At 41.2% G+C, this 15,223-nt stretch overlaps 1 protein-coding gene across 1 annotated transcript; it reads left to right on the top strand.

The window, feature by feature from the left end:
* Window positions 1-6,373: 6,373 nt before the first annotated feature.
* On the top strand, window positions 6,374-10,176 carry LOC147888241 (pentatricopeptide repeat-containing protein At5g27110-like). Its single transcript, XM_087393954.1, has 2 exons — window positions 6,374-8,445; window positions 8,533-10,176. The coding sequence occupies exons 1-2, from the start codon at window positions 6,753-6,755 to the stop codon at window positions 9,954-9,956; spliced, it is 3,117 nt and encodes a 1,038-aa protein (XP_087250080.1). The 5' UTR covers window positions 6,374-6,752; the 3' UTR covers window positions 9,957-10,176.
* The last annotated feature ends 5,047 nt before the right edge of the window (window positions 10,177-15,223 follow it).

Raw genomic sequence — 15,223 nt, 5'->3', positions numbered from 1 at the left:
CTAAAACCCCTTCCCTCATGTTCTCCAAGCTTGTGGACCACACATCAGATGTCCACTACATGCTCAAACTTTGGCTACCATTCCTTATGGAGTAGAGAGGATGAGTTATGTGGGGTTTTTGATTGTGAAATTGACTTAGTACTCGTGATTCTAGTACACTAAGCCGTGTTTAGAGAAGTCTTGGACGTCATGGATGACTACATGAGCTGATATTGTATACCATTGGATTTCGACCGTGTACAATGGGTGCCTTGTGATCTTCTATAGTATCAAGGAGGGAACAAGACATTTCAATTAGATTGCAAATATTGTGCATGAATCTTGGTCAAAAACACTATTGCTAGATATCTAAGGAGGTTGAAGGGAATTTGAACATGTACACAAGTTTTGTCAATCAGAGATTACTTATTGCACCATCATTTTGGAAATGCAAGATCCATCAGTATCAAATTTATTTCGAGATGTCTCAACGATCTTCTAGGAACTGGTGAATCTACATGTAGAAGAGACAATGGATGTACAGGCAGAGCAAGCCTTGGCTTGTGAAATTGTATCAAAATACATTTAAGAAAGGCACGCACGTTGCAGATGTGGAGACATAGGTAGTAGGCTTAGAGTTGGTTGTCTACCAAGGGCAGCCAAGTGCATCCTTAATCGAGGAATTATCCACAAGAAAATTCAAAGGAGCAAAAGCTAAGTATGATAGTGCATGGTCAGTGTACTAGTCATTCCATAGAAGAGCAAGGGTTGGAAGAGGATACTCTAGACGAGGTGACATTGTAAAATCTTAATTGAAAATATTTGTTTCTTATCGACGTTCAACTAGTCACGAGGTTTTGGGAGAAGAAGGCATTGCTAGCTATTAGTAGTTGGGAGATAAATATTTATCGTAGTTTCCTCCACAAAGGATGATGGGGATGCATAGACTTGATTGTGGCAACATCTCTTGGAGTACTACTTTTTCAACGGCTCCATTAACATTAGCAACGTATATCTTGATTAGCAATTGTAAAATTTGGAATATGTATGTTTTAAGTCAGGTTTGTTGTAACTTGTTTCAAAATTAACATAGTTTATTGCATTGAGTAGGGTGTAGTTGAAATTGATTACTCTACAATGAGGCCATGGGTAGTAAGATTTTACATTGGTAACTTTTGTAGACACACATTGGCATGTGTACTCACTTGAAGGCAAAGTGGAGTTGACAAAGTGCAGGTGCTCTCCAAGCTAGTGTCGAGTATGCCTTTGAATATTTAGCAATGCGCCAATGTGTTTGATGCATAGGAGATCATTGCAACGTTTTTCCAACCAACATCATTGGGGAGCAGGAGTTGTGAAAAGCTTAGAAGCGGACAACACAAAAACACGTAATTGGGTTCACCAGTAATACACACGTGCAGGTGCTCTCCAAGCTAGTGTCCAGTATGCCTTTGAATATTTAGCAATGCGCCAATGTGTTTGATGCATAGGAGATCATTGCAACATTTTTCCAACCAACATCGTTGGGGAGCAGAAGTTATGAAAAGCTTAGAAGCGGACAACACAAAAACACAGAATTGGGTTCACTAGTAATACACACTCACTTTATACTCACACTTCAATATAATAAAAATGCTTGCGAAATTGGTTTGTTTTGCATGAGTGTAATTATTATATTAAAGTGAAATTTACATCAAAATACGTCTACAAGTTTTTGATGTTGTATTGTGATTTCTCTATAGTGATTGAACAAAACATAGCAAAGAAAATCAACTATTGAGACAAGAATTAGGAATGCTTGATGAAATATTTTATAGTATGGAAAGATTGAATTAGTAGACTAGGTTAAGTGATTCTTTTTTCAAAATGAAAAGAAATGCAGATATGCACATAGTAGACTGTCCCTATTGCACGCATGCACGCATACTTTTTGTTTCCTTCTATAAAAAACATGATGCTTTTGTACTTTATAAGTATGTTTGGGTGATGTCTGTCTTAGTAAAAACGGATGAAGTAAAAACAGGTGTGCACATCAAGTAGGATTGAGATGGACATGCCATCTTGCACCGAAAAGCACACATGCGCACGTCTTGATGGTGTTATATTTTGCGGAAAATGTAAAAAAAGATTTGATGTGCACATAGGTGCTAGTCATGGCCACATGGTGCTCACACCCACTCACACATCCTACCTTCTTAATTTCTTTTTTCAATTGTTTTGGTGGTTTTGAGGTCCTCTTAGGTTGGTTAGATTGTGTTTGTTAATGGCTTTTATCGTATATTTCATAAGGTTTCCATTCTTTCCATGACATAAGGCTCTTCGTAGATTAGATTTTAGAGCAAGGTATGCAAAAGTGTATTTTTTCAACAAGTCTTTGTCATTGCATCAACTTCACTAAGATAAAGAGTTTACTCAATAAGACCCTACTCAATGCCATCATTACTTAGGCTAGATGTCAGTGAAGCCTTCAAACATCATTGGACTAAAAATGAATGTAATTGTTAAGCAACTATACCTAAAGAATGTGCAAGCCTATTTACAAAACCCATCCTTAGCTTCTCTCTAATTGAGTGCCCAACCCCATGAAAGTTCTAAAAACCCCTACCCACAAGACAAAATAGAAGTGATTCCCATCCTTATCTTTCCTCTAATGGAGTCTAAAATGTTCTACCCATATGCTAATATAGCCATGATATGTGATGTGTCCACCCTCGATTTTAGAAATCCAACATGGTGAGTAATAGATCGTGGCAAACAATGTGATGCATGCATGGACATCACTTGTCATAACTTGGCATCATTAGCACTTACATATTGCAAGTGAGGACTTGCAAGGACTTTGAGTTTCTTAGGATGCTTGACATTCAGGAGAGCTTCCAAAATAGAACTAATGATCCATTATATGGACATATTCTTGCAATGTGGTTATCTTATAAAAGTGGAATGTTGGAGAAGGCACATGACAATGAGCTCTGTGTCTAATACGATTGATGATAGTGATGGCATCCATGAGTGTAACTCATGGCATTGACAACGATGATGATGATAATATAACAATGATGATGACGGTGATTATAAGTGCAATGATAATGATAATGACAGTGAACAATGGCTGAGGCAAAACGACGCATTAATGAAGCTTACTTTTTTAGATCAACTTACAAATATTTTGGAGCATTGTAAGACGAGGTTTAGTCAAACTCATATGTCGCAACCTCTTCAAAATCTTTTCCTTTTACATGTATAATGTGCAATTTAGCCAAACTTTGAAGAAGTTAATATTTAGTTAACATTTGCACCTAAGACATCTTAATTTGTTACTTCTCTTATGTTGCTTTGCTTGGAGTGTTTGAAGAAATATCAGCCTATACATACCACCATAAAAACTAATTGCTCAAATTATTCATCTAAAATATTGGCATACGAACAACTAATGACATACTAACAACTAATTACAATTCACTTAACATACATAAAAAATGGGAAAAACAGCAAAAAACAAAACCTACTAATTGGCACGAACAATGACATCTTTCTTTTTTTTCCTCTTGTGCGTCTTCAAGTCTTTACCATCTCCCCTACTCTTGGAAGCTTTTCATCTATATTGCCCAAATTGGTTCTCGCAGTATAGCCATTCATGCTTCTCATCTATATTGGCGTACACATTGTAGCCAATCGTGTGTTCCTCTAGCTTGGCCTTGGAATCACAGGTTCAACATTGGACCTATCGTAGCATATCTATGCAACTTTGACTCAAAGGATCTATATTGCCCAAATTGGTTCTCACACTATAGCCATTCATGCTTGTCATTATATTGGCGTACACATTGTAGCTTGTCATGTGTTCCATCTAGCTTGGCCTTGGAATCACAAGTTTAACATTGGACCTATCTTAGCATATCTCTGCAACTTTGACTCATAGGTACTGGAGATTAATACCATGGTCTAACTTTTGCATTTGGAAATACTGGTTTACAATGAGGGCAATTTCCTCTTAGTGGTGGTCGTTGTTGTCAAGTCACTTTTTTCATGGTCACCTTCTTATCTAGCATGTCAACCATAATGTTCTTCCACATATTATAAGCTCCTATGGTATGCCAAATGGAGTATCCAACTCCCAATACTCAATGTCTTGTTTTGCATACTTTGTTGTCCAATCTTGTGAAGCACTTGTCCTTTTCGGTGCATTATAGATTTGTAAGTTGTGGGGTGCTTGGGGGGGGGGGGGGGGGACTTCAATGGATATTGTACATAGGTTGGGGGGTCGGTTGTGCCCATGCGCGCATCCTAAATTATAAACCATATCTTAAGGTCATTAAATTTGTATAGGCACCACAATAAGATGATGCTCATTCATGTGTTTAGTCTCAATTTCTTGGAATGAGTCTTTAGTACTAGAATGGGTAAAGAAATACTAGAATGTTTGAATGGATGGAGTGAAATGATAGATTGATCAACAAAGGACTGTTGAAGTACTGGGAAATGAGAGGGGTAAACTATTGTCTAAGGACAATTTTATTAGTTTATTTCTCTTGTGAGAAAGGCTTTAGAGTCAATCCATGCATTTGAAATATTGTATGTGAATAGTGCATTATTTACGAGGCCAAGGCTAATCGATAGAGTAGACCTCTTCTTGAAAAATAGGATCAAGCTTATGCCTATACTTGTAGCCACGATAAGTGGGTTTTTGAAATTGGAAAGGCATAGGTGTTTGGATTGATAGTTGCTGCATGCTGATTGATCATTGATTCCACTTGTGTCATTCATTTTCATTTGGTATTTTGAATGTAAATTTGGATCACGATTTTGTGGGTTGTTGAGATGGTTTTTAGTGCAGTTTACGCTTGTGGATGCCACATTCCCTACTTGCATTTGCTAGAAAGGGGCACCCTCATAATTTTGTTGTACTTGATAATATTCATAAAGGATATTGGTAGTACAAAGTGCAATGTAGGGCATTGGATTTACTCACATGGATCATGATCACAAATTAGCCTAGAATTCACTGACAAAATTAAAAATTCAAAACTACATCCATAAGCTTACCACAATTGGTATATACCACACAATGCAAAAGGAAAGCACAAGCTACCTAATTTTTTTCTTAAAAACTATTTTTAAAAAAGTGCATAGTACAGACCTAAAGTCAAAAGCATCAAACAACAAAATTTGGCATATGTCCTACTAAGATGGCAAGAACCTTCTTTACAAAAATCCATCACAATCTCAACTCCTATTGCCACACATCCTTGTTTGACTACCAAGACAACAAAAAACTACAATTTACCTACAAGGTGAAGAGCAGTAAGCTGTTATTAGGGTTTACAGGCTATCAGGGTTTGCCTGTAGTTGTGGATGTGGGTGTGTGTGCACAAGTTGGTGCGTGTATGTGCAATCATAAGTGCACATATATATAGGAGAAATGGAAAATGTGTGTGTGAAAATGAGAAAAAAAAATAGGCTAATTTAATGTGTGTGTGTATGGCCCACCCCCAACCCAGAGGTAAGACCAAGGGCAGACCAAAAAGAGAGGAGGTCCCCCCACTACCATGTGGAACTTACTCCCCACCTAATAGTAAATGCCAAAAATAAAGGATCTCTATGATAAGTGTAAAAGTGATATAAAGCATACCGCCAACAGTAGAGGCATAATCAAGTTTCTGGATCCAATGTTTCCGCAAATAACAAGTAATTATTAGTAATCAAAAGAAAGGGACACAAAATAATTCAAATAACAAACAATTGACCATGTTAAAGACTATCCAATGATTATGAATTAATTGTATGGTACTAGCCCGACCAAAGGCTAGTTGGGAGGTCGGTGTGTGTGTTTAGATTTAATAATCCCCAGAATAAATGAACCATACAATTAATTCAATTCAATCATTTGGATAATTATAAAAAGATGTATATGAGAAATGGATTGAAATTCTTTAAGAAAACTAAATTGAAATAACTTTTGACACAATTGTTTTCCAAAAAATTGGTATGGAAAACAAGTGAAATGGCAATAGAATTTTTCTTTATATTGAGTTTACAAAATTAAGCAAAGAATCATTACAATAGTGTCGAATCCATCAGGTAGTCCAAGCTCCGAGGTCAGGGTCTACTGACTTGCCACCATCCAAACTAACTAGCTGTTAGAACAATGAAGTTGAATTTGGGTAGACAGGTAATGCCAGATTTGTAAACAACCAAGAAAAACACAATCAAGTCCATTCTAGCTCTCTCTCTCTCTCTCTCTCTCTCTCTCTCCCCCCTTTATAAAGCTCAGTTAATGAAAAACAAGAGGCACGACTTGCCAGACGGAGTGCCCTCGAATATGGTTTCTTTTTAGAAAGTCTCTTCTATGCAAGTTTCGATTTAGACGGGGCAAGTTCGTGTGCCCCTAGCGGCGGGCAGTGCTAACAAAGAAGGTTCGCGAGAGAGCTAGGAAACCCTTGTGTAGGTTGCTCCCTGATTGTCCATGGCTTCCCTCATGCACATCTTCTCTTAGCCTTTTTGTGAAAAACCCTCTTCTGGATTCCAATTTCCCCCCTCTTCGCTCTGTGTTGAGGTTTCAAGAATAGATGTGCAACTCGAGAAAGCCCTTGTATATGTGCTGCAGCATCACTCGGGTCCCCTACTAGTATTCTTCAAAAAATCATCATACAAGTGTCTCATCGTGGAATGGATGCTTCAAATTCATCCATCGAAGGTATGCTTTCTAAATAGAGTAGGAGCAGGCATGGTGTCGGCAGTGGTTGAGGAAGAGGATAGCGGTTGCACAGGGCATGAGATTTGCACTTGTTGCGCGATCGCCATGGATTCTCAAGCATCCTCGTGGACTTGGCTCAACTTGGGTAGCTGCAGCTGCCGTCCAAGAAACTCTTGGAATGCAGCTTCTTTTCTTCGGAATCAGCACGGCCACCAGGGATTCCGAAAGCAGTTTCTCAGCACTGCAACACGGCGGACCGAACCCATTTTCCGTCGAAGATCACACACTTGCAAGCCTGACTAGAGAGCGTGGCGATCAACCGGGCTTCCATCTTTGGGCCTCTCTTTTGAGGCGTTACGGTAAATCCAAATCCCTTTCTGATGGCAGAAGTTTACATGCGTCCATCTGTAGATGTGGGTACACTCGCGACACGTTTCTTGGAAATTGTATCGTCGAAATGTATGGAAATTGCGGGAGCTTGGAGGATGCACGAGCTGTCTTTGAGAGAATAGCTTGTCCCAATTCCTATTCTTGGAATATAATCATGAAGGCATACGCTTGCAATGGGAATTTGCATGATGCAAGGAACGTATTTGGGACAATGCCTTACCGAGATATCGTCTCTTGGAATACCATGATTGCAGCGCTCACAAACAATGGGCATTGCAACGAGGCCTTGCGTCTCGCTAGCCAAATGCAGCTGGAAGGCATCCACCCAGACAGGGTCACCTTTGTCTGCGCTCTCGATGCTTGTGCCAGCCTGGGTTCCCTTCGAGATGGGCAGCACATCCATGCTGCCATTGTTAATGTCGGATATGAGCAGGATGTCATGGTGGCAACTGCTCTTATCAACATGTACGGCAATTGTCAGAGTCTTTGTGGAGCTAGTAGCGTGTTTGGGAAAATGCATTTTCGGGACGTCGTTTCTTGGATTGCAATAATCACGGCGATCACTCAGAATGGCCGTGGCGAGGAGGCGCTGAATTATTTTCGACAGATGCAGCTTGAAGGCGTGAAACTGGACAAGATCTCATTCGTCTGCGCTTTGCATGCATGTACCCGCATGGGATCCCTAGAAGAGGGACGGATGATTCACGCTGCAATTGTTGATAGTGAATTCGACCGAGATACAGTAATGGAGAATGCCCTTGTCAAAATGTACGGCAACTGTGGTAGTCTACAAAGCGTCATGCTTGTTTTTGAGAGAATGCATCACCACGATGTTACCTCGTGGAATGCCATGATTACAGCATATGCCCAGAATGGACGACTTAAGGAGGGTCTGGATCTCTTTGTCCAGATGCACCCGGAAGATGTAAAGCCTGAAAAAATGATCCTTATTTGTGCTCTCACCTCATGCGCTAGCCTTGCAGCTCTAGAGGAGGGTCAGAAGATCCATGCTGCCATTACTAACAATGGATATGAGCATGACACTGTGATCTGCAATATTCTCATCAATATGTATGGGAAATGTGGGGCTGTGGATGCGGCAAGCAGTGTGTTTAGCAGGATGCCAGATCGAGATGTCGTCTCTTGGAGTGCCATGATTTCAGCTTTTTCCAGGAATGGGCATGGTGAGGAGGCGCTGGAGCTCTTTCACCAAATGCAGCTTGCAGGTATTGAGCCGGATAGGGTCTCATTCATATGTGCTCTTGATGCATGTTCCAGCTTGGGAGCCCTAGACCAGGGACAGAAGCTGCATGCTGTGATCGTTCACAGTGGACATGAGTGGGATATCAGTGTAGCGAATGGCCTTATCTCTATGTATGGTAAGTGTGGATATTTGCACTTAGCGAAGAGTGTTTTTGGCAGAATGCCCCTAAAGGATGTCGTTTCTTGGAATGCTATGATTGCAGCGCTTACGCAGAATGGGCATAGTGAAATGGCTCTGAATCGATTTCACCAGATGCAGCTCGAGGGTGTCAATCCAGACAAGGTCACCTTTATCTGTGCTCTTGATGCATGTGCCACTTTGACAGCCTTTAAAGAGGGTCAGAAGGTGCATGCTACTCTTTTTGGTCTTGGTTTTGAGCAAGATGTAGTGGTGGCAACTGCCCTTGTCAGTATGTATGGAAAGTGCAGCAGTCTGCCTAATGCAAAGAGTGCATTCAGCAAAATCCATCATCCTAACATTGTGTCGTGGAATGCGATGATTTCAGCATGTGCCCATTCCTGTCACAGTAAGGATGTCCTAGACCTCTTCAACCAGGTGCAACTTGAAGGAATCTCACCAAACAACATCACAGTGATTTCTGCTCTTGATGTATGTACCAGTCCTCCAGCATTTGAAGACGGGAAAAGGATCCATGCAATCATTGTTCACTTAGGATATGAGCAAGATGTCTGGGTGGGCACTGCTCTTATCAGTATGTATGGCAAGTGTGGGAGCCTTAATGATGCAAGGCACATGTTTGGCAGGGTGCCCCGTTGTAATACCATATCTTGGAATGCCATGATCACTGCCTTGGCCCACAATGGGCATGACAAGGAGGCATTGGATCTCTTTCTGCAGATGCGGCTTGAAGCAGTATCGCTAGACAAAACCACCTTGGTTTGTATTCTCAATGCGTGTGCAAGCATGGCAACAGTGGAGTGTGGTCTGGAGATCCATGGTGCAATTGTTGATGCTGGTTTTGACGATGATGTGATTGTCAGCACTGCCCTTGTGAATTTGTATGGGAAGTGTGGTAACGCCAGCGATGCAAAAAATGTTTTTATCAGAATAACTTATCGAGACATAGTCTGTTGGAATGCCATGATGGCAGCATTAGCTCTGAATGGGTTTGGCAAGGAAGCTTTGGATCTCTTTCTTCAGATGCAGCTTGCAAATATGCAGCCAGACAAGATCACTTTTGTCTGTATTCTTACTGCATGCAGTCATACAGGAAACGTTAATGATGGCAGGCACTACTTTCTTTCTATGAATAGAGATCATGGTCTAAGCTATACGGAGGATCATTATGTGTGCATGATTGACCTCCTTGCCCGTGCAGGACATTTGGAAGAAGCAGAAGACTTGCTGAAGTACATGCCATTTGCCGAAGCTGCTGTGGCATGGTTGTGTTTGCTTGGTGCCTGCAGAATCCATGATGATCTAGAACGAGGACTACGTGCTGCAAAGCACTATTTTGAGCAAGATGCTAAGACCATTGCACCTTACATTATATTATCCAACATCTATGCGGGAGCAGGCAGGTGGCAGGAGGTAGCTAACATGAGAGAGTTTTTAAATGATATCTTTGATATAAACTTACAGCACCATGGTCTATACATTATTTGAGATTCACATGGTTACGTTTACATAATTTGTTAATATGAACCTGAGATCAAGAGGTACATGCTGCCAAGCTGAAGGGGCATAGTGCCCCTGCCGATCAGGAATTAAATTGCATGTTGAAGAGGAAAAGCACATGTTCTGTAACATGGTTGACATTTGATTTCACTTTTCTGGGAACACTGTGCAGACATCTCACCATGCTTAGCCCCTGGTTAAAAGGAATAGGAATGATCACACGTACAAGAATGTGCCAGGAACTCATCAGCAGCATGATGTACATGTACACCAAAATCTTTTAAAGCCATAAAATTGTGGACTTCACGATTGTATGTTTGCCACTGGCAACTACAGCTGTGAGCTTATGCCTGGCCACTGACTAGTCCAAGTCAGCCAAAAGTTTGAATTATATATTTATAGGCATCTATACAGCCCATGAGCAAATCTGCCTGGCCACAGGCTAGGCCAGGGCAGCCATAAAGGCTGCCACTTATAGCAATGTCTGCCACATGGGCAGACAACAGCAGCAGGTGGTCCATGCAAGACTGCCACGCAGGCAGCCACCTGGCCAGATGGGCCAGCCGTCTTACTGTATGTCACTTCCCTAGAGCCTCAGGGGATGTGACTAAGGCAGATGCCTAGCCTAGAGAAAGGAGCGCATGCACATAGATGTGGGCTGTGCGTATAGATCTATATTGGCCTTCCATGGACTGGATGTGGGGCTGACCAGGCCCGGGAGTAGGCCAGCTGATCCTACTCCTGCCTTTAGGTAGGTCTAGAAAAGGGAGGGGGGCAGACAACCTCCCTTGCCTATATAAGAACATATTTTCAAGCATCCCACCCGAGCTGCTTCCATGGCAGTAGCAGATGCTGCCTTAGGAATTCTCTATCTAGTCTCTGACAGCTTCCCTTGGCTGCAATGTTGGCTAGAACCCTTCATGGGGGTTTGGAACCTTGAAGGCCAAGAGTCTTTGCTTGAGCACATGTCTTAATACGTGGCTTTGAATAGTGGAACATAAGATGTGGTGGCTTGACCAATCCTTGCAAGGACGTGTTTTTTGTGCATGGCAGCGACAACTTGCATGAGATGACCACTTGGCACTGCATGGTTTCAACATGGCAGTGGAGCTAGCATGGCTGGCCAATTGAATTACATTAGCTTCACAGATCAAGGTGTAGAGGCAGTCTGGCATGGCTGGCCAATCGAATTACAGTGGCTTCACAGATCGAGGTGTAGAGGCGGTCTGGCACATCTATATTCACAAATTCAGCACTTGGGATTCTCTCTCTTTGTCCGAGCAGCTCTTGCTCATGCTAGTCCTCTCAGCTGAGTCAAAGCGTCCTAGAATCTTGTTTTGGTTTCTTTAAACAACAAAAAGCGCAGTAGTGGTGAGTTGTGTCATCTTAAGTCGAAGTTGTCCCTTCAGGTCTTAAATATAAGTCTATTATGGTCAACTTCATAGTATATTTCATGTGTGAAAAGCTTCCACAATTTGAAATGTGAGCTGCATGTGATAATCGGAGAGGGAGAGATTTCGGGTCTTATTTTCTACATATGGCATCAGAGCAGAGTCATCTAAGGGCATGCGAGGCATCTGTTGAGATTGGAAAGGTGCTTTGTGAGGGCTTGACGAGTTGTCAGAGTTTGACAAAAGGGTTGTCTGATTCTTTTGAAAGTCTGTGAGGAGTCTTTGAGAGGCTTGGTGCTACTGAGTTTTGGTCGAGGTCCATTCGTGACTCCCTTGAAGAGCTTGGAAGAGTGAATCAACAACCTGGAGCAAGATTATGTGAAGATGGACGCATGGCTGAGAAGTTTTCACCCGTTGATGAATATGAAGGGTAGATGAGTGCTGATGTGATCACTAATGATGATTTGAGCGTGAAAGATGTTTTTAGATTCTATCAGAGCTTTTATGTGGGATTGTGTCTTGTGTGGTTGGTTCATTTTGTCCGGCTCATGCCCTGTGTGGGTGGCCAATTCTTGATCTGGTGATTCTGATATTTGGCCCTTTGTGGACTTGTCTTCTACTCTGTTGCTCGGGTCTCTTTGACAGCAGTGGATTGATTTGAAGATGAGACTTGTACGGTTTCTTGCTGCAGCCGACAGTCTTTTTTTTTGGGGGGGAGCAATTTCCCTTTGTTGTAAAGCAACATTCCGGCCTGTCGTGCAAGCCTGGCAACGACAAGAAACTGAATAAAAAACACAGACAACTCTTATGGTGCATTTTAAGGTTGATCTGGCCTTTAGTAGGTGCTCAACGATTTTCTTAGAGAAGCTTTAGCTCTAGGGAGTAAGCTTGTTTTTGGCACCTCTCCAAGTTTTCTGTTGAGATCGGTTTTTCTCTGGTAACTGATGACATCTTGAGCAGCAGAGGAACTCCAAGGAAAAAGCCTGAAGATTCAACAACAGAAGAAAATGCTGAGTTTGCTGCTGCTGATGTGTTGGATGAAGACCGGGTGCTTGTTTCTTGAGAGTTGGCTCTAGAGAGTATACTCTTTTTTTGGCACTTGTCTTGGGTTCTGTCATTTCCTTTTTAGCTGGCAGAGTCGCTAGCAGGTTGCTGTGCTGAATTTAACACTTCGTCTTTTCTTCCCCCATTCAGCTTTGGGGATGATGGCTAGAACCTTTCATGGGGGGGTTTGGAAGCTTGAAGGCTGGGAGTTTTTGCTTGAGCACGTGTTAATACGTGGCAAAGTGGAACATAGGAAGCTAGCATGTGGCTGGCCAATCAAATTGTATTGGCTTCACAGATCAAGGCATAAAGGCGGTCTGGCACATCTTTATTTACAGATTCAGCACTTGGGATTCTCTCTCTTTGTCCAAGCAGCTCTTGCTCATGAGAGTAGTCTGTGCTTTTGATTCAGTTTCTTGTCTGTTCACAGGCTTGCACGACAGGCCACACAAAATGCAGTAGTGGTGAGGTGTGTCATTCAGGTTTTCATTTTGGTTCACTTCAATAGTATATTTCATGTGTGAAAAGTTTCCACGATTTTACCTGTGAAGTGCATGTGATGATTGAAGAGAGGGGGAGAGATTCACTTCTCTGCCAAATGTATGATCATGGCTTTTAGCCTTTCCAAAAATCTCACAAATTCTTTCACTTGTACAGTACATATATTTTCCAATATAGTGTTCCCTAGACAAAGGCATCCTGATCAGTCATTTTCCAAACAAATGTCTCAATATCTACATGGATTTTCTCAACATTCCTCCAAAAAGATCCATCAAAAGAAAAGGTACACCCATATGTTCAAAGTTGTCTTCAGGTTTGTTTTCAATCTATCAAAATAGCCTCCATGCATCTTATTATAATTGAGTAGTATTAAACTAGGTCTAGCACAAGACATAATGACACTAGAAGCAATATCATTTTTTACAAGGGCTTCCCATTTTAAATGTTCTTCCAATGCTTGCTACCTAAGGAAACAATCTTCCATAGTGGTTTGTGAGAGTTCATTAGGTAAATATAGTTATCATGCAAGATATGAAAGTCCAAGACCATGATATGAAAAGCATGACTTGTGGTGTGTAGATATAGTGGTGTATTATCACGCATGACAAAACATAAGAAATGGGCTACTAAAATGTAACAAGAATGTTGCAAAAATATATTTACACAACTAACCCTATTCCATAATTGTATATATGTGTGTATTTCTTCATTTTTCAATAGAGTTGAATATTGTAGGGTTTTGTGGTGACCTCTCTTATTCGCGTTTCTCCCATGCATAACTTGCTAAGGGGGTTGGGGAGTTCTACATACTCATGAAGAAGAGTCTACATATTCTTGAAGAAGAACCTAGCTCAATTGAGAAAGCTTGGGATCAAGAAGGAAGGTCCCTAATGATGGAGGTAACCAGGAAGGGACGCCCCTTTTGTGTGGCTAGGGTGTATGCTTGCACATAATACCTAGGAAAGGATTTACCAAACCAGTCAAGGTTGAGTTCCTCAATATAATGCCGATTTGTCTCTTCTTAAGAGCAAGCAAATTGCCTTGTGTATGCAACATCTATAGAACAGAAATTTTTAATTTTTGTTTTTCTCAAAATTGAACTTATTACACTTTGGCAACTCCTTCCAAACTCTTGCATATGCAATACTTTCTCCTCTTAATCTATAAGCCTTTCCTTGAATAATACTTAAAGAAACTTATACTTTTTTTTGTAGTTGTTTTACTCAAATCCAATACAAGGTAAAGGAATAGCTCCAATATATAATTTTAGGAAATAAATTAGTTCGTTACCACTCCTTTGTTTTAAAAACCTCAAGGTGGAGTTTCTATCCTTTTTAGAGTAGAACACCTAGACAAGTGCCGTTGCCTGTGACCATGTTATAGGCTATGATGCTATCTCTAGACATTCAACAGTCAATGCAAAGTTTGTTTCAAGGCATAAAGTAGAAAATCATATGCTCACATTAGTTTGACGATGATTGAGCAAAACTGCCCTCAGATAAACATCCTCATCAAAGTGATCAAGGATGATAGGTCATCTGTTGATGTGATGAACCTTGACACTCTTAAAGAACTTAGATTGAAGCTATCTAGACAAGTGTTTTGATTGCTGGGGATGGATAGCAATCACCCAAGACATGCTCAATTTACATGTGCTCCAAATGGACAAGCATAGTCCCCATTGGGTGACTTTGGATCAATCAGAGCAGCCTGGGTAACAACTAGAGTGTCACACCCAAGACATGCTCGGTTTCCATGTGTTCCAAATGAAAGGACAAGCTTTGTACCCATTCTTGCTCGGGAGACCTTGTATCAATCAGAGTGGGATGCCAAGTGGACATCCCCATCAGACAGACTAAAATGTTGGATTTCCCTTAAGGCCTACCTAGATATGGTTTGGAATGACTATGAATATGAGTTCGAGTCGATAGAAGAGGGAGACAAAGATACTTAGGCCTCCTCCACTAGTTATGGACTCAATGATAGTTACTGCATCTTCTAGGAAGACATGGAAGGAATGATCCTTCATATGCTATATGATAAGGGTGCAAGATGTAGACACGTTTGGATGTAGACTTGGGCATTGTATGGGAACCCAAGAATATTCAAATTGAATTTGTATTAGACCTTGACATGCAAAGTCAAAGTGCAAACTTGTGTGTCGAATTCATTGATATTTTTGCATGGTCATGTAAGGACCTCTAAGGGGTCCACTTGACAAAGGTGGAACATTCGATCCCCATAAGACCCAATGTTAAGCCAGTTTGACAACCTTATAGATGATTGACCAATAAAGTGCAAGGGGTCTGCCATCTGCTA

This window comes from Dipteris shenzhenensis, chromosome 22 (genome assembly GCF_047967505.1).
Source record: "Dipteris shenzhenensis isolate YYH24624 ecotype China chromosome 22, Dip_SZ_1.0, whole genome shotgun sequence".
Lineage (NCBI taxonomy): Eukaryota > Viridiplantae > Streptophyta > Polypodiopsida > Gleicheniales > Dipteridaceae > Dipteris > Dipteris shenzhenensis.
This window is presented reverse-complemented; position numbering and strand designations above follow the sequence as displayed.